The sequence below is a fragment of the Drosophila yakuba genome, chromosome 2R, assembly GCF_016746365.2.
Source record: "Drosophila yakuba strain Tai18E2 chromosome 2R, Prin_Dyak_Tai18E2_2.1, whole genome shotgun sequence".
Classification (NCBI taxonomy): domain Eukaryota; kingdom Metazoa; phylum Arthropoda; class Insecta; order Diptera; family Drosophilidae; genus Drosophila; species Drosophila yakuba.
In genome coordinates, this window is record NC_052528.2 from 22,378,814 (window position 1) to 22,403,165 (window position 24,352).

A 24,352-nucleotide genomic window follows, 5' to 3' on the forward strand; every position below is an offset into this window, starting at 1 on the left:
TTCAAGGACGCTTACTCACTACTCTGCCCACCAAAGATATCACTGCGAGAAATTCTGCAAAGAAATATGCATACATATATGAAATTCTAAATTTGTATTTTAATCTGTTGTGTTTTGTATTTTAATAACTAGACAAGCAGATGTACCCCTGGGCGTATACTTGATTTCCGATCGTTTGTATTCCCCATCCGCCATGTAAGCCGATTTTTGCCCAGTGACCCCAAAGGCATTACCACTCCCACTGCCCTTTTTTCGCCAGTATCCTGATTTCCCATTCCATTCCATTGGGCCGTAAATCAAATTGCAAATCAAAAGCAGCGCCCAACGGCTGCCATAAACTTTTATGGCAAGCGAGCGTGGGTGGAAAAGCTGCTGCCGCTGAGCTTTCCACGCTCCCGAAAAGAAAAGCGTCTGCTCTCGCTTTTCACTTTTCTCGCCTCCGCCTTTCAGCGGGAAATCTCCTGCTGCTGCTTCCGTTTCACTTTCAGTTGCTTTCGAATTGTCCGCCAAATTGGATGCTCCACGTGTCCGTAATTTTCGATCCACCCACGGGAGCAGGCGAAACAACAACAAGAGCGCAGAAACTGTCCAAAAAATATAGCTACCAACATACCTTGTGGCATTCGCTGAAGTTTCTGTTCAGGACGAAAAGATCCTCGCAAAAAGTGCGGAAAAGTGAAGAAAATCGAAGGGGAAAACCCAAAGCGAACTCTTAATTGTGTAAGTCCCGCGTGCCCATGTATCTGTGTGCGATTGTGCGAGTTGTGCGTGTGTGTGTGTGTGCGTATTGGTGGGAGTGTCCTTCGAGTCCTGGCAGTAAATATTTAAAACAATTAAAGCCCTAGGCCGCGCCAAGGTCCCTTCCCGCAGGACGAGCCCGTTGGCAGGCCCAATTAGACGGCGTTCCCTTGCACATTCCACGTCCTGCGCCCAGGATAACTGCATTGTGCGGCTAATTCGGCGTTAATGCAGTCTGATTACAGCCCATCCCGATACCCTTGCATCCCACCTGCCACTGACTACCACTGCCTGCCACTGCATTGCAATAGAGGGCCACAGCCAGCAGCTGGTCACCGGATTCGCTGGCGGTGGCCATGAAAACTCGCTGCAACTGCAACATTTTCGTAGCACACTTTTCGGGGGAGAACTGCGAGTGAAAGTGAAGCCTTGGGCTAAGGCGAAAGTTTGGCCGGACTTAACGTTTAAACCAGGACTCAACATAACTTAAGACAACAGTTGTGCAAAGTTTCAAGTAATTAAGAGTGCAGCTCACCAAACCCCTGAAAAAAGTTAAGAAAATACGAAACGCATTTGGGAGAGGTCAGGTAATTTAACAATCATTGCAAAATAAAGACAAATTCTTCTTCAAGGATTGGTGTTTAAGGCTTACCTCATGCCAACTCTACATCCATTTGGCTTGTAATATCTGGTTAGTTACGGCGAATTTGCTCTGGCAGTGAGCTGAAATTGAAACCTGATTGGAAGCGTAATTTGCATTATCTCAGAGTCGTGTCCAATAAATTTGCATGTACATGCCAGGAACTCCTCCCCGCTGCTGCTACCGCCTGCAAGCGCTTGGCTGGGCATCAGGTGCATCCAATTCCGGGCCGAATGGATACTTCGGGCTGGGCAAATATTTGCCCCAAGTTGGCCAGGATTGGTGCCTCCAGCCGCGTCCCTTCCGCATCACCTCGTTCCCGGGCCACCGTGCTCCGCTCCAGCCAAGCGTGGATGAACGCAAAATTAATTCCAGCCTCCGCCCGCTGAGGCACTCCTCTTGTGCCCGCACTGCTGGCGGCACCTTCGTCCCAAGTCCCGAGTCCCGATAACTTTTTACTACTTTCGCTATCCTTTTGCTCCGGCTGCCCAAGTTTTTCCTACTGGAAGGGGGCTTCCAGTTGGTGGGCATTTTCTTCGCTCTTCTGGGGCATTGTTATTGGAATGTCTAAGTCGAGTTTCTGTTATTGTCGTACAGTGGGGCATCGATAAGTGGGACTTGGGTCCTTAAAGGTCCTTAAGGTTAAAAAACCCTAGGGAGTAATGCCAACCTTGGATAATATAAAATCCAGTGTAAGGAAAAAATTGGGGATTTCCTTTTAAACTGACCATTTCGGCTAGGAAGAAGTTTAATTCATTGAATCATTATGAATACTTTTGTGAAATCCCTTGATAACTTACTTACTTTATTCCTTACTACTTATTTCCGAATTCAATTGAATCGCTTCCATAGTTTCATTTAGTAAACCGCAGTTACTTTTAATGGAACTGCCCTGTGATTGTCGTGCCTTTTGTTATAGTGATTGCTGTGGCAGCCTGCGTCGCTCGCTACCTCAGCATCCTTGCCCTTGGAGCGGGCTTTTCTTCCTCCTCTTCTAAGGTCCTTGCTACCTCCCCCTATCCCCCAACCCCCTTTTAGGTACCCCTGCCCTGCGCCATTTCCCTCGTTCTGTCGCTTTTTGTTCCTTTTCCTGTGTGCCTTGTGGCTTCCTTCCTGTTCGACATGAACGTGCGTTGTTTCCTTCGCGTTTGGGCTTTTGGCATTGGCCTGTCCGTGTTTTGTGCGTGTTTGCCAGGGCTCAAGTTCAGGTTTTCCAGTTTTTCGGCTTTTTTGCCGTTTCCCCTGCCATTTTATATTTGTTATTTTATTCACTTGGCTCCGAGCGCTTTCCCTTTGTGTGTACATTTGAATCGCAATCAAATAACAATAAAAACATCACCGACCTGGCTGAAAAGTGATCGCTGACAACGTGGTACGAGTATCCAGTGCATTAGACTTAAAGCCACATCCTGATGGATGGCGGGATTTGGCTGTTTGTTGTTCGTTGTTTGTTGCTTGGCTGTGACTGTGTCACCCTGGCGTATACGCAATGTGGCGGATCTGCTGACTACTCGACCGGGGAACTTCTTGAGGGCTTAAGTGGCAACTTGACAAGGTAATGGATTAGCCACGACCGTCTTTGTAGGGCAAGTCCGTCATTTTAATAGATTCCTTTTGTAAATTCAATTTTCCTTGAGGTAAATAAGTATATATTTGAATATTTGTGCCAGAGACAGCGAGTAAATTGAACCATTTAAAAGTAAACTTATTGTCTAGCTGCGGGCTTAACTAAATATGAGGCGATTGCAGACTCGGTGAACTTTGACCTACAGCACAAAGCTGTTAAACTGCTTGTGCATGTCAGCACAGTTTTTCCCCGCTTTCCCCACATTTCCCGCTCCCCTCACTCACTATCTCTCCGCGGCAGCTGTTGTTGCATTTCCCTGACAATGCAACTGCCAATATACATGAATATGGCTGTAAGTAGCAATGTGTTGGTGGGGAAGGCGATTGTGTTTGTGTTGTGTTGGTTGTGTTGGTTGTGTTAGTTGTGTGGCTAACATTGACATTTGTGTCCGCTTAAGCGAACGACTCCTTCTAGGAAGGCGGGCTCTTATGCAACATGTGAAATCCTAATCAGGTTGCACAGACGCTCTGTGCGCCGTTCACCTGGAAAGGATTATTACCTGGGTGGTCACATAAATCCAGGGTGAAAAAGAGTTACTCTACAAAGGAGTCCAAGGCCCAGTGCTTTCATTCTTTGCGGCACTAATCCTTTTAGGAGGGATAATTCCTTTCATATGGATAATAGCCATATTTATGGTTGATTAACATACATTAGAATAGTATCTCAGTGCCATGATCCTAAGCCTATTAAGAACGTATAATTTGTCACAACTTTGTTGGGAAGTGTAGTCCTTCCATCCATATTGCCACAAGCTGGCATTCATGTGCACCTGCCAAATTCTTGTCCGCCAGTTGCACTTGCATTCCATGTCAGCAATCGACCAGCTCGTGTAACTGGTGCATGATCAAGCCCTGCAGCATTTCCCTGGCCAAAATGCATCCGTGGCACGGGCAGTCCCGGGAATTGGGAATGTGCTCTGACCGCAGGTTTGTCAGCTGCAGCCGACGTTGTGCCTCCATTCTGGAACGCTTCCTCAGGTTCCTCCATCTGCAGTGCACACAGCTGTAGATGGTGATTCCTAATCAGGGCAAATACATAAGATTTAGTATGATGCGACTATGAAACAAGTTGACTTACCAACTCCCACCACGGATATGTGCAGCAGCAGAACCATGAAGACAAAGCGGCCAAAGTGCCGATGTTGTCGAAGGTCCTCGAATGGAGATTCGTTTTTGAAGCTGGTGCTGATATCCGCATCCGTTGGAGCAACAATGGGGGTGTCAGCCAGCGTGGCCAAGTCGAGTTCCGTGGAATTGGCGCCAGTGTTGTTTTCGTACTGGAATTCAGCCATTTGCAGCAGCTGCGTTACATTAAGCCAGTCAAAATCTTTCGCGAAAGGCAGAGATACGCAGATAGGAAAAACAGAAATCAAACGAACCGCAGGTGGCATTCCAAGTGCACTTACCCGTAAAGTTGTCATCAGCTTTGGCCAGGTGAGCACAGGAAACCGAGGTGGCCAGCAGCAAGATCCACCTGGCCTTGTTTACCTGGACGGAGGGGCTCATGGTGCTCCGCCAATCGATCCAATGCAACTGAACAAACTAAAGGCCTCGATTCCAGTTAGACTTATCAACAGAAAAGCTGTTTATTTGACTCGCAACTTATGCCAAAGAAAGATGCCAAGTGGATTTCAATCCCAACGTAAATACATAACTTACGCAATCAAAACACCCAAACAAAATTAGCAATCACGGCAACATAAACAAAACTTCAGTTCTATTACTATAGAACACAGGTCGGGCATCAAGTTAATGAAAATAGCTAAGAAGTAACTGCCTTACTTTTAATCAAATTAAGTGCAAAGTAATTCCTAGGCATAGTGTGTGATGACCCCACAGTTTTCGATGCAGAACGAGTTTCTGGCAATGCAGCAGTTGCGGCACAGGCAGTTGACCTTGGGTGCGTGCAGGAAGGTCATCTCCAGGACGCGGGCCGCCTCCTGGGGCATCGTGGGCCACACGATGCTCTGGGTGCGCGGGGCGTAGACATCGAGGCCATCGGAAGTCGATTCCACAGCCCGCGAGATCCGGCAGAAGCAGCAGATACATCCTGGCCAAAGGGACACAGGAAATCGGAAATCTCCGCTCTGCGAGTTGATCGAGGCAATGAAATGCTATCTTAACTCACCCGCGAAGCCCAGAAGAACCAGAACGAAGACTCCCAGCAGAGTCAGCGAAAAGATTCGCATCTGGGACTCAGCCAGCTGGGAATCGCGACTTTCATTCCCAAATCCTTGGCAATGGAATTGGTGCGGCAAAGTGGATAGTGCCAGGATGAGTAAAGTGCATCGAGTGGCCGGCGCCAAAGACATTTTGTTAATGGTTTTCACCGCCTTGGCAGCGAACAATAAACCACTCGAAAATGGAAAAACAAACCGCGGAAAACAGCTGCACGCAGATGGCGACATCGCCGTGGCACAAACACAATCGGCTTGCAAACTTCTGGCCAAATGAAAATTCTGCAAGTGCTAATCGGCATAAAGCTTCTTTCGGATGCTCCCCATTCCATTTCACTTTCTGTTTACCCGGGAAAAATGCAAATGCTACACTTTCGAAAATCCATTTCACTGGAGGAAACTCTAAGCCGGAACATTCAGTTCAGAAACTCAGAAACTTAATAGCTGCAATGTCAGGGCTATGTTATCATGTAATGAAGAAAAGGTAGTTAAAAAAGATGTTTCATCTGAATATAGTAACTTTGTAAAGATATCCTTTTCCAGGACATTTCGCTTGGCAATACTTATGAGTACGAGTATACTCACTCACATGAGTTCATACTCATACCGAAGGAAGCAGAACACCCACTTCCGCCCACTTGTCTGAAAGCATTAAATCGGTGCGTTTTGCCTGGGTGTGCAGTTGTCATAAACCAAATAAAAGTAACCCATTTGCCCTGAGAAATTACATTTAAATTGCAAATTTAGGGCAGAAACAAAGCGGCACACACGAAACACACGGCACACACTCGACATTCAGCTGCACTCGAAAGCATGGAAATGTGCACAAAGGTGCAAATGTGGTGCAAAGTGAAAATGGGGGGAAATTCTGCGAAAACTGGGTGACAAGAAAAAATCATTTGCAGACATAATTCACTTAACTGCCAGCTGTCTCCCTCGTCCTTGTGTACTCATTCATCCATCCCATGTATGCATTTTTTCCCACTTAGCTGTGTGAAATTTAATAGCGAGTTGCACACGATGTCCTTACGGCCACTGAAAACCCAAACGCGTTTAGTTGTCAATCGATACGGCGATATGGCAATTAACCTAAAAATAGGCTAATGGAGAAATTGTGTAGCCTAAATTATTAAACTGTCTGTCATGTACCCAGTACCAGTACCAGTACAGGCAGCAATTTCCTTTAATACCCATCATTAATCAGGCGATATTATACTCATTGTGGATTCAGAAGATTCGGCGTCTGCATAGAACTGCACTTGTGTTTTGAAAATCCAAACTTTGCTTCCCGCGAAGGAAGTCGCATCGCCAACAGTTTTCAATTTAATCAACGAAATGATTTGCAATTTAGAATTCATAAAAAAAAGAGGCGAATCACTTGAAATGCCACTTTACGCGCATTTTGATTGTGATTTAGCGCTGAATTTGCGATTACCAGGACGATGACAGCGAAGGACGAAGGACGACAGACGATGACGAAGTAGATGAATATTTAATGCGGCTACAGGAGCCCCGGGGACCCAAGACGAAGGACGAAGGACGAAGGACGAAGGTGGGCAGCAGGCGATGCAATAGAACGTGAAAATCTGTTTTCCTCTAGCATTTTCCGGGGGGAGGAGAGGACAGGAGAAGCTGGGGAACAGAGGTAACTTCGTTGCATCAAGACAAATTTGTGTGCGTGCGCTTGGCCTCCGTCGATGGTCATCCACACATATACATACATATATCTACGAGTATATCTATATCTATAGCTATAGCTCCCGCAAAACTGAATAATCGATAGCGCCCGTCGAGCACTTGAAATAGCACCAATAACTCATTGAACTGCGAGCAAAGAGGCCAGCATCCTCTGCTCCCTCTTTTCCCTCCGCAAGATTCATTTGCATCCACTTTTTGAGGACGACACTTGACACTGCATAATTACTCAAGGCTTTGAAGTTTGTCAACGCGGTGAAAATCGAGATATCCGAAGGTTTATGGGCTTATGAAAAATCCTAATTAGCGGAGGTAGCCGCAAATTAGCCTCTCTTGCAAGCTGACAGCTGAAATGTTCATGCTTTGATATTTTATACCTTAATTAACAGAATGAAGAAATTCATCGATGAAATTGGAATTTGAGTATCTGTAAGCTTTTGAAATGTGATGCATGAGTGCAACGAACAATTTCATTGCTTGACAATGAACGAAGTGCTTTATTTTCTGCAGTGCTGCTTTGCATATCCTGCGCCTACGCCGCCTCCTAAGCCACTCCCACTTGCGCCTACTTTCACCCACTTTCGCCAGGGGGGCGAAGGTCGCCTCTCGCTTTGTTCGCCGCTTGTGGGCAGCCTTCGTGGGTTCAAGTTCAAATGCCCCCAGTTTGGCCCCTCGTAATTGCCGTGACTTGTGCAACAGCAGAGAGCACAGATGCCACTGGTGGTGGTGGGGCGATGATGATCTAGATGGGGATTGGTGGTGGGGATGACGGGGAATGATGGGGATAATGGGGATGCCGAAGGTCCCTTGTCTCGCCTTGGGGCTGCAGGCGCAGGGAAAATTTAACTTTCGCATAAAAATGTCAAAATAGGGAAAATTATGAAATGCCAAAAGGCGGAAAACGCTGTCGGCGGATTGTTCGCAAAAAAGGAAGAGAAAGCGAACAGGAAAACTATAATGCAGCCCATGTAAGCTGGCTCCACCTTCCCGCTGCACTGCACATTCCCAAGGACGCTCTATGCAAGCCGCCCAACCACCCACAACCCCTCCCCCCCTCGTTCTCATCAAGCGTAAACAAGCGGCGGCAGAAGCTCGAAAACATTTTCACACTCGAATTGACCAAACACAAACAAGGCAAAGAGAGCGAGGGTAGCGCGGGGAGAAGGGGGAGGGAGCGGGGGGTGGCTGGGCGGAAAATGGAAAAGGAGTTACGCCCCCACACACACTCTCTTATTAGACTTATTTGTTCACACACGTGGCCACTATTATTAGTTGCTCTATGTATAGGGATTTTGCTATGTGGTTTTTTGGAAAAAGCAGTAAAGGCTTCCAGGAACTCAAACAATTCTATCACAATGTAATGTATCAATTACACATGTATTATTTAATAATTAACAAATGTGCATTGTCGACCTTGACATTGTTAGTCAGTCGTGTAATTAAAACACATTTCCATAACAAATAAGCTTTGTTTTAAATGGCGCATTTTTGGGCCACATTGAAAAGGGCGTAAATGAAAGTACACTGAAAAATTAAGCTGTTGACTAAGGGTACTCAACTGTGAATTCAAACATAAAAAAATGTTACTTCAATCAGGACTCGTACATAAATTTGAGCAGTAAGTTGGTCAAAGTTTGCTTTTCAGTTGGCAAACTACCCAACCCGTTTATTTGCCGAACTGAACTGAAATGCCAACTGTTTGCGCAGATTTTGGTACACTGATAAAAAGAAGGGGTAACTAAATTTATTTTCCCTCTTGTTTTCATTGGATTTCCTTTTATATATAAGCTAGTCATTTTGTGATTTGTATTTTTGAGTGCTCGATAAGATATATATTTAGTTTTTTCACTGGACGCCAAACCGCTGTCGTTTCACCTGACCGATGGGAGGAAAAGTTTCCCGGCACTTTTCACGCTTTCCCATGGAAACTTTGGCGCTTCCGCCTGCCACCTCTCGATTTTCATTGTCAGGCGATTGTGTTGCGACCATTTGGAGCATTTCCAGAAAAGTTCGCACAAAGCTAAATGTTTATTTGTACTGCAGTTGGATTGCCGCCTGTTTGCTTGTTTGTTTGTGTGATTGCTTGTTTCGCAGTAGTTTTTTAGTTTTTTTTTGTTTTTCAGCCTTTTGTTTGGTTTTTCCGGTTTTTCCCTGTGCGTCGCCGCTGAATCGCATTCTTGGGCCGGGAATCATTAGGAACTATTTGCTAAGCAAATGCCACTGGCATTGCGGAGTGGCCTGAAATTGTTGCAGCCGGAATGCTGGACCGCAAAAAAAAAGTTGAATGGCAATGGGGAAAACCAGGCCAGGAGCAAAACAACCTTGCTCGAAAATGGCGCTGCGAATTGGTATTGTGGTTTTTCCCCCACCCAATTTTCCCAGCGGCGTTGCCCCTTTGGGGCTGCATTTTTCCGGTTCCCCCGGCGAACGGAGCTCATCATTGGCACATTAACAGCACCTCATTGGCACACTCACTCGGCCAAATGCACATTTGACTGGCTAATTACGAGGCTGTCAACAAATTGGCATAAAAAAACAAACGCCATCTCATCTCATCTCATCTCGCTGCCAAGGAGATGAAACCGAAACGTGACCAGGCAAAAAACTCTCAAGCAGTGCGGAAAAGCCGGCAAATCCGCCCACTTCTCATCGCACATCCCATCCCATCCCATCACACGATGTTACGGCCACTACAGTACAGCAAGTGTGACAGTTGGTCTATATGGCATATATAATGTGTGTGTGTGTGGGTGAGTGTGAGTGAGTGTGAGTGCGCCCAGCATCAAGTGCCATTGACGGCGCGTCATTTTCTTGAGTACTCATTTATCCTCGGCGCACAAAAGCTGCCACCTCCTGAAATGGAAAAAAAGCATTCGAGCCTCGAGTCTGCGTATTTAATTAACGAAACGGAAATTGCAAATGCGACTACAGATACTAAATCCATTGAACTTGCATTAAGTCTAAGTTGGCTGTCCTTGTCACAGTCGTAGTATTGTAGTAGCCACTTTCAATTGCAGCACACCTTTCCTTTAATCCCATTTAATAATAATAGTCTTTAAGAAATAGATAATTCCATGTTAAAGCCAAAACAATGAAATTTCTAGGGATTCGCTCATAAAATGTTTTTTCCATGGGAAACAAACTTTTTCCACAAATGAACGTGAATAGAATTTGAAACCCATAAACCAATTTGCAATACAACACCATATTCGTTATTATATTCAACTCGTAGCTTCTGGCATCGATAATCAAATTAAGGTATTTGCACTCAACAGCTAATCAAGTAACTTTCTGCACTGGCTATTCAAGTTGAAAAGTTTTGGGGCTAAAAGTGAATGAATTTATGGAAACTGATTACATATAAGTGCAATATTATGTGGCAAACGAATATGAGCCCTTTCGTTTAATCTAAGGCAATGAAGCCCTAGTGAGGTGGCCTTTCCTAATTGCTTTCATTTGGCTTGCATCGAGGCCACTTCCATCCATCAGTATGGCCCATTGCATATAGCAAGAGCTCTGGGCCAGCTGTGAAAGTTGGCAGTTGGCCAGCGGGTTGTCACCTGTGAGAACCAACTAAACGAACTAATAAATTGATATATTTGCATATTCCACAGCTGGAGGAGGATCAGAACTGCCACCCAAATGGGGCAGAGCAGCAAGTCCGGAAGTGCCGGAGGCGGAGGCGCAGCTGGAGGCGGAGGCGGAGGAGGCGTGGTCTGCCCCTCTACGGCGATCAGTGGCTGTGCCTCCGGAACGGCGCTCATCCAACTGGACGCCACTGGGCCAGGAGCCGGCGGAGCTGGGGAGTCGGAACATGAGCGCGGCACCTGGACGGGTCGCTTCGATTTCCTGCTCTCGCTGCTCGGATACTCAGTGGGCCTGGGCAACGTGTGGCGGTTTCCCTACCTGTGCTACAACAACGGAGGAGGTGGGTTTCATCTACGAAATACATCTAATAAGTACACATATCCATTACAATTTGCGTGTAAATCCCAAGGGATTTCATATCACCGTTGCTGCCTAAAAGTATGCAACAAAATATGTTGCGTGCTGAAGATACAAGGCTTCTGTGACTGCATCCTTTTACGCACCTCATGACTTGACTCACTTGATTTAAAACTTTAATGAAATGCTTTCCCTTTCAGGCGCCTTCCTTATCCCCTTCACCATCATGCTGGTCATCGCCGGACTGCCGCTGATGTTCATGGAGCTCTCCTTTGGACAGTACGCCGCCCTGGGTCCCGTGGCCGTTTACCGCAGGTTCTGCCCACTGTTCCGGGGCCTGGGAACCGGCATGATCCTGGTGTCCGCTATAGTGATGCTGTACTACAACCTGATCATCGCCTGGACCATCTTCTACATGTTCGCCTCGTTTGCGCCGGTGCTGCCGTGGCAGAATTGCGAGCCCGCCTGGAGCACAAAGTGTGAGTTTGTGTTTATCCCCTGGGGAGCACATAGTGTGATGGCTCCAATTAATTAATAGGCCAAAACACTTGGGGAAAACGGGCGGGAGAGTGGAAGATAAAAGCGGATGTCAGATTCTCATCTTTTGTTACGTTTTTCGGGTAATAAATTAGGCAAATTGCAGGCTGTCAAAAGTGGAATTTTATTCCGCTCTGCTCCGCATTTGTTTTTGTTTGTGTCCATCGGCGGCACGTGGCTCGTTTGGCAAAACACATGGCCAGGCAAATCGGATGGGCGGCGGTGGGGAAAATAAGGAAAATGGTTGTGTAACCAGCAGACCCCGGAGACAATTGATTCGGGACGACGCAGCAAAGATAAACACACACAATCCCTGGGAAACTTTCAAGGAAACTCGCAAGTCAGGGCAAAAATGTAAAATAAAAACTCGATAAGTTCGCTTCCGAAATATCCGAATAGTAGTGGAGGCTAGCATAATGCCAGGGGATCAAAAGTACATCATTCATTCGGCCCCACAAATGCTGATGCCTCCACATTCCTGCCCTTCACGCACACGCAAGCAAATAAAAAGTATGAACAAACTTTCGCCCAGAATTATAATAATAAACAAGACGTAGGGGCGGCACAATCACAATAACGCATGGAGGATTCCTAGGCGCCCTGAAGTAGGCAATTGTTTTTGTGCCTCGCTTGACATTGCAAGGTGAGAGCTTTCTCTGTGTTTGTCTGTATGTGTGTGTGTTTGTGTGTGTGTGTCTGAGGACTCTATAAGAGTGTGCTTGTGTGGCGAAGGCGTTTCCTTGTGAATTCCCAAGTCTGCTTGTGACTTTCTTGGCCAGAAACACTTTAAAATGTTCCGCACGCGAATCACATAAATCTTTAACGACCATTGAACGCCGACTCTTCCGGATTCCGGATTCTGGAGCTGGGCGGCGGGTGGATTTGTCATACTTTCCCGGAAAAGCGTGGCAAGTTTTCTATGTAGGTCAGAAGGGATGACAGACCGAAGGCATTTGTGAGGCATTCAACAAAATTTACATTTCCTGCATGTCATAAATGGTTAATTCGGTGAAGAAATAGGAAACCAAGTGAATGGATGGAGACTTTCTTTATTGTTTTTGATTAACAAGAAAGTGTTATATAAATTCTAACTTCCCAAGGCTATAACATGGTTTTTGAACACACTTCGAAATGGATTCCTGGAACTACCAGTTGTATATCCGTATAAAATCAATATATAAGGCGAAGGCAAGGTAATCCACCAGGAACTCGGAATCGAAATCAGACTTTGACTGGGACTTAGGTCCCAGGCTGGCAGCCATTTCCATGTTTCCTTTTTTTGTGATAGCCCAGAAATCGATAATGGATGCTATTGAGGGTCTTGGATATTGAGTGGAGTCCCTCGGCGCACAGCATTTCACCTTCTGGGAAGCGAACACGGCAGCTTGAAATTGTTAAAATGACAAACAATTATGTCCTAACTGTTTTTGACACTCAATCGCTGGCAGTGGAAAACTCAACCTTGGGCCTGGCTTTTCCCTAAGCTCCGGGGATCCCAGGACGAGAAAGTATTGTGTGTGTATATGCTGCGGAGGGTGCAGGGGGAGGGGAAAGAAGGGGAGGACCTGCCTCGGCAGACAAGCAATTTCTTAAGGATTTTATTTATTGACACTTCTCGATTCGCCGCCCGATGTGCTGCCAGCATCCTGACCTCGTTCGCCTTTGTCCTCGTCTGTTTTAGATGACAAATGTTTACTTTTAGTGTCACGATTAAAATGTGTTTGACTCTGTTTGTCCACGGATCGAATGTCGCACTCTGTTTGGCTCTCCACTTACTTGTGTGCTTATGTTTTTCAGTAAATATTTGGCCAGCATTTTGATGTGGCTAATAAGGTAAATGATCTGCCCACTAAAAAAACCCCCTTATTTGACTCTGTAAAGTCTGGCCTTTCACACACATCATCCACAACATCAGCCATGTGCCATCGAAATGTGCCATCAAACCTAAGGCCACAAAATTTAAGAACAACTTTCGTAGCACTCAAGTTGAATAAGAAAGTCGGTATCCTTTTGCAACCGGCACACAAACTCCGCCCAGGATTTATTTATGTGCGAATTGGTTGGGGGGCCCTCGTTCCTCTTTCAAATAGAATTTATTTCGCACAACTCGTGTGTGTGTGTGTGTGTGCGTTTGTGTAATCAAATTAATTGCAATGCAAACAGAGGCAGACAGGCAAATTAAACGGCGTGTAAACACTTTGAAGTTTTTCACAAAACCATCAACCGCCAGCCACACGAAATTGTTCTCGAATTTATTTCCCCGTCGCAAAATGAAGCTGATGAATGGCTCTGGCTCTGGCAAATGTGTATATGTATGTTTGTGTGCATGTGGGCCTGCTCGGAATTTAAACTTGAATCTAGCGATGGTTTAATTCGATGCGGCAACGGGGCGTATGAGTAATGTTTATTGACAGGCGCTGATTGGGCGTTGGAAAGAGGGGGCTGCTCAATAAATCGATTTGAATACCCATTTCAGTTCGCAAACGAATTTAGCTCGCAATTAGCCACTGCCAGCAATAATGTCCTGCAGCTTACGTCCTCCTGCTCATAAAAGGACATGTTCGCCAGCCTCGCTCTTTCTCCATGCAAGTGGAAATCAACTGTCAGCCAGTCATTTTGCGGTTATTTGGGTGGAAAACTTCGACGGCGACACTTTCTCTTGTGGCACTCGGCGCACATAAGTCAAATGTCATAACCAAAACTGGAAGTTTCTGACTTTTGTGCGGCTGGCATTTGCGGGCTGACAGGTAAATACAATTTGCGGTTGCTCAGGAAATCGAGTATTGTGGGCTGTGGGAGTGGCAATGAAAGTGGGTTTTCCAACAAGCTGCCAGTGCCTAGTTGAAGTTAAAGTCTCATTAGGCAGATCAAGTCGGATGGACTTTATGTACTGCCGAAAAAGGGAAAGCGAAAGACAGATTGCTCTGCTACTGACCTTTCACCCCCGCCGCCAAGCAGTCAAATTTGCCAGTTGCCAGATCCTTTCGTTCAACCCTTTTCCGCCAAAGGATTCGGACCTTTTTTTATGTTTGCTGGGCACAGCGCCTTTTGTGCTCTCCTCTGATTTGCTACTTTGTCCTTTTAATTATGTTGCCAGACTTGCAGAACGCCGGGTTGCACAACCCAGCAAATAGTTCATAAATATTAAAACGCTGTTTGCATAATTGAGTGGGGGAATGGAAAGGGCATTGGGAAGGGGATTGGTAAAGGGAATGAGATTTTACTTCCAGATCCAACTTGCTGACAGCCAAAGTCTCTTGCAGATTGCTTCTCCTACGCCCAGGCGGACCAGTGCGAGGCCACCAATGGCACTTACTACCTCCGCACCTGCCACAATTCCACCTCCGCGGCGGAGAACAACATCACCGCCCTGGCACTTGGAGCTCTGAAGCGCCCACCAGCCGAGGAGTACTTCAAGTGGGTTATCACATGGATTTGCACAAGAATCATTTGCTGTTTTATGTATTTTTTGATTATTTACCTGTTTTCATAACTACATTCGGTTTGAATGCGTTTTAACTTGGCTTTATCTTCCATTCGGATCAGCAACTTTGTGCTCGGACTGTCCAAGGGCATCGAGGAGACGGGCAGCATCAAGATGTCACTGGCCGCCTGCCTGTTTCTGGCGTGGACGATAGTGTTCCTTTGCCTGTGCAAGGGCGTCCAGTCCTCCGGCAAGGTGGTCTACTTCACGGCCCTCTTTCCCTACGTCGTCTTGGTGATACTCTTCGTCCGGGGAGTCACGCTGCCCGGTGCAAGCACGGGCATTATCTTCTACCTGACGCCCGACTGGAAGCAGCTGGCCAACGCACAGGTAGGTGGTGAATGCAAAAAACTAAACTGCTCCATGGACACGGCCTTCATCCTCCCACTCCCATCCACTAGGTCTGGGGCGATGCTGCAGTCCAGATATTCTTCGCATTGAGCCCGGCCTGGGGCGGCTTAATCACGCTCTCGTCCTACAACAAGTTCTCCAACAACTGCTACAAGTAAGTTTTATAGTATTCCGATGGACTTAGACGCGATAAGTCCACTGGGTGAAATGAGTTACCATGGCTGCAAATTTATAAGATAGCGAATTTGAACTGGAAATTTTCACTCTTACACCAAATCCAATTAAAGGGACTCGCTGATCGTGGCCTTCTGCAACATAGCCACCTCCTTCTTCGCCGGCCTGGTGATCTTCTCCATCATTGGATTCCTCGCCCACGAGCTGAACGTCGATGTGGAGAAGGTGGTGGACCAGGGCGCGGGTCTGGCCTTCATTGTCTATCCGGAGGTGGTCACCCGGCTGCCCGTGTCGCCCGTTTGGGCCGTTCTGTTCTTCGTGATGCTGCTGACCCTGGGACTGGACTCCCAGTTCGCCCTGATGGAGACGGTGACCACGGCGATTCTGGACAGGTTCCCCAACCTGAGGCAGTACAAGATCTGGGTGGTCCTGTCGGTGGCCATTTTCGGCTACATCGGCGGTCTCGGCTTCACCACCAATGTGGGTATCTCTCAGCGGTAATCAAAGTGTATGACTACATTACTCCCAATCCTCTAGAGCGGCATGTACTGGCTGCAGCTGATGGACAAGTATGCGGCCAACTGGTCCGTGTTGCTGATTGCCATTTCGGAGTGCATCCTAATTGCCTGGATCTATGGCTCTCAGCGGTTCCTCAACGACATTCAGGGCATGATTGGCAAGCGATCCTGGTTCTGGAACTTTTTCTGGGGCATCATGTGGCGTTACATCACGCCAGCCACCCTCTTGGTGAGTTCATCTTCCCGGTGACCACTGATTATGTAGCTATATCCGTAATCTATTTAATCTCTGCCAGTTCATATTGTTCTTCAACTGGGTGGAGTACAAGCCGGCCAAGTATGGCCACTATGTCTACCCCATGTGGGCGGATGCAGTGGGCTGGATCGTGGGACTGCTGCCCGTGCTGGTCATTTTTCTGGTGGCCTTCCAGGAGATCTGGCGGGCGCCCAAGAGCCTCAGCTTCAGGGACCGCATCAAGCACCTGCTGCAGCCCACCGCCGAGTGGGGACCAGCGGGCAGACCCTGTGTCAACCTGCACGCCGAGCGGTACCAGAGCCAGAACTACGACGGCGTGACCAACACCAAGATCCTCATCGAGGAGGAGGCCTCGCCCAAGAAGGCGGCGCACAAGAAGGCCAAGCCACTGACCCTGGACGTGGACGTGGATGTCGAGTGCCTGCCCCTGGCGACTGTGGGCAAGCGACCAGGTGCTCCAAAGTCAATGAGCAAGCAAGGCAGCAGCGGCAACCTGCAGACGAATGCCAAGAATGGCACCCACAAGTCGCCCACCACCGAAATTAGCCCCAGCAAGCAGCCCCTGATTTCGGCCGAAAAGGACAATAAGCCGGCCACCACAAAGGTCCTGGCCACCGGAACGCAGAGCAGCGGACGTGAGTGCACCACCATGTCCACCTTCGCGGGGGGCGGGGAGAAGAAGCCAACCAAAGTCAATTCGGCCACAGTCGGCACAACTGTTGCAGCTACGCTGGCCAGCAGCAACACCACGACGTCAGCAACTGTTGCTGCTGCCACCAAATCACCGCCTCCAGCTGGTGTTGCACCTTCCACTTTAGTCGGCGTTGCTGCCACAGGAGCAACAGTTGCTGCTGCGGCAAATGGCAAAGCCAGCATGGCTGCTGGCAAAACCACACTTAAAACGACAATATCATCAGGTGCTGCAACTGTAACTGCTACTGCTGCTGGTGGCAACAAAGCAGCAAGTGTGGCAACTGCAACAGCAACAGTCGCTGCTGGCAAAACGCCTGCTGCAGCAATGGCTTTGAATGTAGCTGCTTCGGTTAAAGTGTCTCAAACGGATAAAACAGCTCCACTTAAGACCACAATAACGGCCAGTGTTGCTGCTGCTTCAGGTGGCACAAAAGCATCGCCAGCACCTGGTGTTGCAACTGCCACAGTGGTCAGTGTTTCGCCAGGAGCAACAGTGGCGGCTGGTGCCTCAAAAGCAGCCGCTCCACTCAAAGCTACGGCTGCACCATCAGCCGTTGGTGCTGCAGCTGCGGTGAATGCAACACAGGTCGCAAAAATCACACCAGTTGCCGCTCCATCGGCAGTTGTTGCTGCTGCACCGCAGGCCAAGTCCACATCCACATCAGCATCGGTGGCAAAGAAAAATACCAACGCTGGCAGCAAGCCAACGGCTGCTATGTCCACTTTCAAGTCGGATGTCCCAGCTGCAGCAGCAAGTGTTGGTGCGACGAACGGAAAGGTCACGCCGAGTGGAGGAGCCACTGCAATGGAACAGCCAACAGGAAACCAAAAAGCGACAGCGGCAGCAACACAAAAGTCGCAAGCGGCAACTGCAACAGCAACGCCTACAAAAACTGCCTTGAATCAAAAGCCCATTGCCCCTTCAGCGGCAAGTGGCAAGGTGGCCACCACAGGTGGTCCAGTCGATGTGTCCAGCAGCCGGAGCACGGATAATCCCCCGGCTGCAAAGGGCGCGGCCAGCAGCAGCGTGTCGGCCAAGTCCGCGAAAGCAGGCAGGACACAGGCAAACGAAACCAGCCCCACGAAGCCAGCAGGAAAGCCCATTAAGGCCGGCTCCACCAGCCCCACAAAAGCGGTGGCCAAGCCAGGAGCAACTGCAGCCAAGACGGCAGCGACATCTGCTGCAACAGCGACTCCTGCGGGCAGCAGCAACAGCAGCAGCAAGAAGGCGGCCTCTTCGACAGCTGCAACATTGGGCAGCCAGGCGAAGACGAAAGGCAATGCATCCGGAGCGGGAGCTAAGAAGTAATAGCCAGGGCGTAGCAGGTAGGATCTGTGTGCCGAGGTCAAGGAACACGGTCGAACGCAAACGTTGTTGTTCCCAATATCGAAAACTATTTTTATAAGTATATATATATAAACGTGTATGTGTGTATCTACGAGCTAAGCAACCCACTTAACTGTACATGTAAAGAGTTTAACTAGGCGATTATGCTAAAGTCGACTACTTATAGACACCTCATTTGGATCGGCAGAGATGGGCGGAGATTGGCAGAGAGCGCGGGAGGATCGAACCTTCATGTTTCCTATGCGAAAGTACCTATTTATCAGTCATCACGGTGGGATGGATAGCTGTTCCTTAGTACCTAATTTCAGATCGATAGCGATTTCAGATGGTGGCGGAAAGACTCGATTGTAATAACCGAACGTAACGAAGTTAACGTAGGCTTTAGGTCAGGTGTGTTTGTCCTGGTGTTTGTTTTAGTTTCGTGTGTATATCCCCTGGCTGCCCCCCGTTGGGCGCCAGTTAATTTGAGAGCAATGTTGAAAGTGCAATGGAAATCGTTGAGTTTTAAAATATATATAAATTTATATACAAATATACAAAGGTTACAACTAATCAATTTACACAAATGAGAGATCGTTTGATTGGTTTTTTACTACAAATATTCTTAAGACTACTTTGGAGGGCGGAACTTAGGAGGGCGGAGGTATTTTTCCGTTTTATAAGTGTGTGCATTTGTTTATAGAGCAGAATACATCACCCGGAAGGCGAGATCCCTAATCTGTAAATGTGAATGTAAATGTAAGTGTAAGTGTATCTATGTGCTCACTGTACTTTATGTTTTCTGTGCTAACGAGAGACTCATGTACCTAAATGTTAATCAAGTTGCATCAAATCCCTATTTGTGTGCATTTGTATAGTTAAGGCAAATATTTAGAAATGTTTTATGTGCGTGGAGTAGACGGAAACTAAGCCAAATACGAAAAATGCTCACAGAAAAACGGAAAAACAATAATTACACGTACATTTCTAGAATTTATATAACCATTGTTGTGTATTCATGTTGAAAATAATTATATATACATATAAAAATATATTCAAATATACAAGAATAGAAACTAATATAATACTCGTAGATATTTGTATGTGTTTGTACCTGTAGCTAGTTGGGATATTTAAAGCACCAGATACTCAGAAACGATTCAATCTGAAGAAAGCGTGCTTTGCTTCTCACCTTATTTTGATATTACATTATTACAAGTGTAGAGGCATTCGATTGAGAACCCCAACTTTATTCAGTCCCTGAAAATGTGTGATAAATTATTTGCTCCGGCTCGAAGTAATTTTCAATTTGTGTCAAACATATTTAGCCGTAAGTGAAAACATTGGAAACAGGAATATATAATTAAACGCGAATTGAAATTGTTGTAACTTGAGTTCGTTGTTGTTGTTTGTTTAGCGCAGTAGCTGTGACACCTGCCTACATACATACATATGTACCTAGACCCTAGAAACTAAATTCAGTCATATAACCATATTTGCACACAGGAAGTCAGCCGCCTTGAAATTGAGATACCTGGAATTATGGAAATACCTTTATTTAAACCAATCAAGTAGTCGAATTGCCATTCATTTAACCTACCAGAAAGTTTCTCAGTTTCACGGCGACTAATTTGTTGAGTGAACGCATATGGAGTATGGAAATAAGCCATCGATGTTGCATGTTTGTTAGTTGAACTGGATGTGTACCTGTAAAATGAAACCGGCAACGTAGTCTAAGCGGAATTATCAAGTAAATATAGATAAGAAATTATGTACCGGCTGTTCGAAAGATATAAACATAAATATTAGCACATGTAATGCCGCAATTTGCTCAAACTTAACTTAGGTCGCAAGTGAATACACAGAAACATAAACTGTCAATTCAGACAAGGTATTTATAGTTTTAAAGTAAAACAAATTACCCAATCGGCACTTAAAGTAGCGAAGTAAGCGGAGTTTACTTTAAACATTGAACAGAGGAGCTTCAAATTTTATATGAACCTTTGAGATGCCAACGGATTAAGTACTATAATCGTGTTTAAATAAAACTCGAAGAGCTAGGCAAGTAATCAAATTGCAACTCATATCCCTGTAAACCGAATAAAAACCGAACCGAAATAAGACCCATCAACCGGAAAACCCACCAGTTACATGATCAACAATAATAACAAACTAATAAATGTAAGCCGAAAATCTATTCGATGTATGCAGTTCAAGCGATTACATAGTTAAGAGTAAATAAAGTCAGGATTGAAAAAACACATTCACATTATTCTTTTAAAGTTCTGTTAATTCAAAATCAAAACTAAGCAGAGTTATGTAATCAGAAAAGTTATTTTGAGGCGGAATTGAATGTCTGCGCAGAAAATCAAAAGTAACAGCCCATTTCCCTGTGCCGATTTGAAAAACAGAATCCGTGGGCTAACTACACACAATATCTTACTAAAATAGATGTATAACATTTTGCTGTTCTGGTAATCAAAAATATATGTTATATCAAATTAAAAGTGTAAGCAAATATGACACGTACGAGTATTCCACAGATGCCAATAACTAAACGAGTAATCATAACAAACTATGGTAAAATGTAACATTAAGCCAGGAAAAACAATATTCATGAATAAATATTTATGGGTTTTAACAGTCAGTCGAATATTTCATTTCATTTCATTTTATTTCTCAAAAAAGGTGTGGAGGGAAACAAGGATGATAAAACTCGCGGATTTAAAACCGGATTCGAGCACCGAAGGACAATCCCACCATTCCTCACTCTGCCTTCTCCTCATGCATAATCGGAATTAACTACAAACTCATTAATCCGGCCAAATAGAGGGGCACATTTTCTACTTTTCTATACTCAATAAAAACTCTGTACTCGATATACTCGATGGTCGTGTGCTCGCCAGGAATGCGCGACTCAACGCAGAACGCCATGGACGCACTTCCAGACACGCTGTCTGAATTTCACTTCAAGTTAGAGTCGTTTACCCGTTCGGAACCGGTTCGAGCTAGTTCTAGTAGAGATATATTTAGCGGCGACGCGCTGCCTGCGTGGTGCAGAACGTAAGACGTGCGACTACAAAACTCAACTGTCCGGGCTCAAAACCACTTTTGACAACTTTTTTTTATTAAATAGCCTATTTTCAGTGTTTATATTTCTTACAATTTGTAATGTGCCGTACACGGAATAGAGACGAACTGTGAAAATTCATTAAAAGAAAACCATCTCAAATTGATTTTCCATGTACACTTAGTCTCAGCAAACAGAACCTTCATTTTATAAAAATAAACCAGTTGATGAACAATATCAACGCTACAATGATGCTGAAAAATTCCATTATTATATTTGTACTGGCTGCTCTTCTGGACAAGTCTGCTGCAAAACGATTCGAGGGATACAAATGGTGCACGGCGGTCAGAGACGGAGCTTGTGTAAATTAAACACTACATAAATATTAAATAAAATATGTCCCTGTTTTAAGCACCTCATAACTAATTGAATCCGTCTTCTAGTTTTATGTAGGGGAGGCAGGGGAATAATTCTGGGAAATGGCAGTAACAAGGTTGTAAAAACACATTTACATTTCAGGAAGTCACAACTGTTTCCTAATCTATTGCGAACTGAACAATCCCTCGCTTTGAATTGGGAACTAGCATGTAGCCACAGGCAGTCGTTTAACTAAAAAGGTATAAGGAGCATCGAAAGAACTGGTCCAACCAAGTTTTAATTTTGGCTATAGTAGAAATTCCCTTTCTTCGAGGAATGGCAGAAGCGAAAACTTTTATTCAAAACGTCCTGGGCATTGATGGCCGAAATGCAAGCACAAGCAGAAGCGAACTACCCATGGTCAGCAGTTTTTTCTGTCCGCTTCTGCTGTTCTTCCTTTGGATACTTTCCCTAAGTACGAATGAAGTAGCCTTTTAACCAAACTTTCTAACTTCCTCATGCTTCCAGTCATTTTGGGTTGCATATGCGTGTGCTGCAAGTTTGTGAAATCGGAATCTTTTACCAGCTACGACTCCGACAGCTTTGAGCTCCAGCAGGTTCATATCCTGGAGCCCACAATTGGGCATGTCAAAGGATGTGCGTGTCTGGAGTGTCTGCATCGCCAGTTGTCCACGGAGTTCCAGCAAAGAAATGGAAAGTAAATAAATAATTAAGGTTTAGTAGCTGCCGTACATTACTTTTATTCTAGCTTATAACAACTTTAGGTTGTTTTGATTCGTATTCAGTTTTTGGCACTTAAGATAAAATATAACTTTAACATTCTTCGGGCCATAAGATAACCCGGTTGCTAATATGGAATTAACTAAATGCACTGCTCTTCTAGAACTGGGAACTAAATTACCGTCATATTTGGTAATTTTTTTTTTTATTTTTTTGGAATGAGTACGAAATACTGGCTGTCAGTAAGCTTAAGCGGACTTGACCTCCGGCTTAGACAAAGTCAATACATCCTCTTGGACGGGAGACAAAGTTAGCTTCAGGTCATATTCCTTGGCCAATTTGCAAGTGGTGTCGAACTGAGCGTCCGAAAAAGTTTTACGGGAAAAGGTCACTTTCTGATCTGAAGCGTTCTTGAACTGCCTAATTAAATCTTCCATGCTGTCTTTGAAATCCTGTTCCTTAGCTTCTTTCTCCAGCTGAGCGGCCGTTTTACGGACTTCTGGCTTTGAATTATTTACCGACAAGGCACGTGTCCATAGATCGCGAGTAGCCTCCTTATACTTGCTGATTCTCTTGTTCATGCTGATGATCTCATCGCTGATCTCCTTGTTCTCAGGCTGCTTGGACTGCGCCTGCAGGAAGGCCTTGCGGGCCAAGTCGTACTCGCCCAGGGCGGCCAGGGCGCGTCCCTCCTGGAAGAGCGCCTTACAGGATGGATTATCCACGGTCAGATGCCTCAGGGCCTTCATCATGATGCAGGCGCGCTTTGGCTTATTCAGCTTATTGTAAACGATCATTAGGTTTGTCTGCGAAAAGTTACTTGGTCAAAGTCTTGGTAGATTCGCATCCTACAAGCCCACTAGGACCACTTACGTTTAGGGTAATAAGCAGTTCAGTTTGCTTGTGTTCCTCCTCGTCATTGGCCATTCGGCAGTAGTTCAGTGAGCTCACCGCCCGTTCAAAGGCAGTGACCGCATTGCGATAGCGGCCGCGCTTCACGCAGTCCTTGCCATGTAGGTGCAAGTCCTGTGCCTTGGGATAGACCACACAGAACTTGTCGCGGTCTTCCTTGGGGATAGCATCGATGCCATCCGCATCTCCTATGAGCGAGTAGTCAATAACCTCCACCTTGAAGAGCGCATCCGCCTTGGGTTTGATCCTTGGTGGACAACCGAGTTCTCCGAAGAGCAGCTTGTAGGAGATAATGAACTCGGCCTGCTCGTAAGGACGCATGGTGCGTACGGCAGCCTCTAGGCCTTCAACCACCGTTCCCTGGCCAGTTTCAAACTCGAATTTTGTGCCCCGCAGCAAGGAGGAGTCAAAGGGAGCGGACTCGCCCTCCCAGTAGCCACTGTAGCGAACAGAGACCCTCGCCTTGATCGGCACAGCATCCCGATCCACGTGACCGGTGCGAGTGATCCGCTTGTAAATGTGTTCGTCGATCTCGCTCATCAGAGCACGCAGTTCTTCGAAGGAATGTGTCCACGGGGAACGCAGCTCCTCGTTGTCCACATCCTCCGCATCCTCGTAGTCGCTTTCGCTGTCGAGACCCAGATCACTGGTATGGTTTTGATGCGACATGTCCAGCTCGAACTCAGCACCTTTTTCCACGAGATCGCTGCAGGGTCGCAAATTAACGATTACAACGACGTGCTCATTAGTGCTGTGATATCTTAGTACTCACGAAAAGGACAAGGGGTTCTTGAGCAACTGAGTGGTGAAGGGCTGGTAGTTTTCCTCCATTTTCTCAAAATATCCAGATTATTTATTTAACGAACTGCGGAATTCGCTGATTTGGCGCTTTTCTTTTGGATGCTTCATATAACGGAGCTTTCCAGCGATGGTATCTGGAATGGTATCTGGCCTTTGTCGATATCGATTGCGAGCTTTGGGTCAGAAATTATCGGATTCAAACTAAGTTCACACTAATAGCAAGACAAGGAATTAGATATTTTAATTTTGAGTCATTCTGCGACTCTAGATATCTTCCCGAAATGACTCGGCAATAATGCAACGACAACCA

General features: G+C 46.1%; 4 protein-coding genes across 5 annotated transcripts; 2 read left to right on the forward strand and 2 right to left on the reverse strand.

Annotated features, from left to right (window-relative positions):
• Positions 1 to 485: 485 nt before the first annotated feature.
• Positions 486 to 21,657, forward strand: LOC6531900. The gene is made up of 9 exons (XM_039372973.2): positions 486 to 720; positions 10,491 to 10,804; positions 11,022 to 11,300; positions 14,622 to 14,775; positions 14,905 to 15,172; positions 15,244 to 15,347; positions 15,481 to 15,847; positions 15,905 to 16,114; positions 16,182 to 21,657. Exons 2-9 carry the CDS (start codon positions 10,519 to 10,521, stop codon positions 18,141 to 18,143), a joined length of 3,630 nt encoding a protein of 1,209 aa, XP_039228907.1. The 5' UTR covers positions 486 to 720; positions 10,491 to 10,518; the 3' UTR covers positions 18,144 to 21,657.
• On the reverse strand, positions 718 to 6,983 carry LOC6531899. Its single transcript, XM_039372984.1, is given in 6 exon segments — positions 718 to 4,023; positions 4,083 to 4,331; positions 4,411 to 4,492; positions 4,837 to 5,064; positions 5,067 to 5,120; positions 5,122 to 6,983. Coding segments are annotated over 6 exon segments (1,113 nt in total). The 5' UTR covers positions 5,413 to 6,983; the 3' UTR covers positions 718 to 3,814.
• A 40-nt stretch (positions 21,658 to 21,697) lies between the features above and the next one.
• LOC26534659 lies at positions 21,698 to 22,443 on the forward strand. Of its 2 annotated transcripts, XM_039372983.2 has the most exons (3): positions 21,698 to 21,848; positions 21,905 to 22,063; positions 22,117 to 22,443. In XM_039372983.2, exons 2-3 carry the CDS (start codon positions 21,925 to 21,927, stop codon positions 22,308 to 22,310), a joined length of 333 nt encoding a protein of 110 aa, XP_039228917.1. In that variant the 5' UTR covers positions 21,698 to 21,848; positions 21,905 to 21,924; the 3' UTR covers positions 22,311 to 22,443. The 2 variants fall into 2 exon arrangements, with proteins under 2 accessions (XP_039228917.1, XP_015051598.1); XM_015196112.3 differs by having other exon boundaries at positions 21,703 to 22,063.
• Positions 22,319 to 24,171, reverse strand: LOC6531903 (inactive peptidyl-prolyl cis-trans isomerase shutdown). Its single transcript, XM_002092653.3, has 3 exons — positions 24,014 to 24,171; positions 23,203 to 23,947; positions 22,319 to 23,135 (listed from the first exon to the last, which is right to left on the reverse strand). The coding sequence occupies exons 1-3, from the start codon at positions 24,070 to 24,072 to the stop codon at positions 22,578 to 22,580; spliced, it is 1,362 nt and encodes a 453-aa protein (XP_002092689.1). The 5' UTR covers positions 24,073 to 24,171; the 3' UTR covers positions 22,319 to 22,577.
• Positions 24,172 to 24,352: the final 181 nt, after the last annotated feature.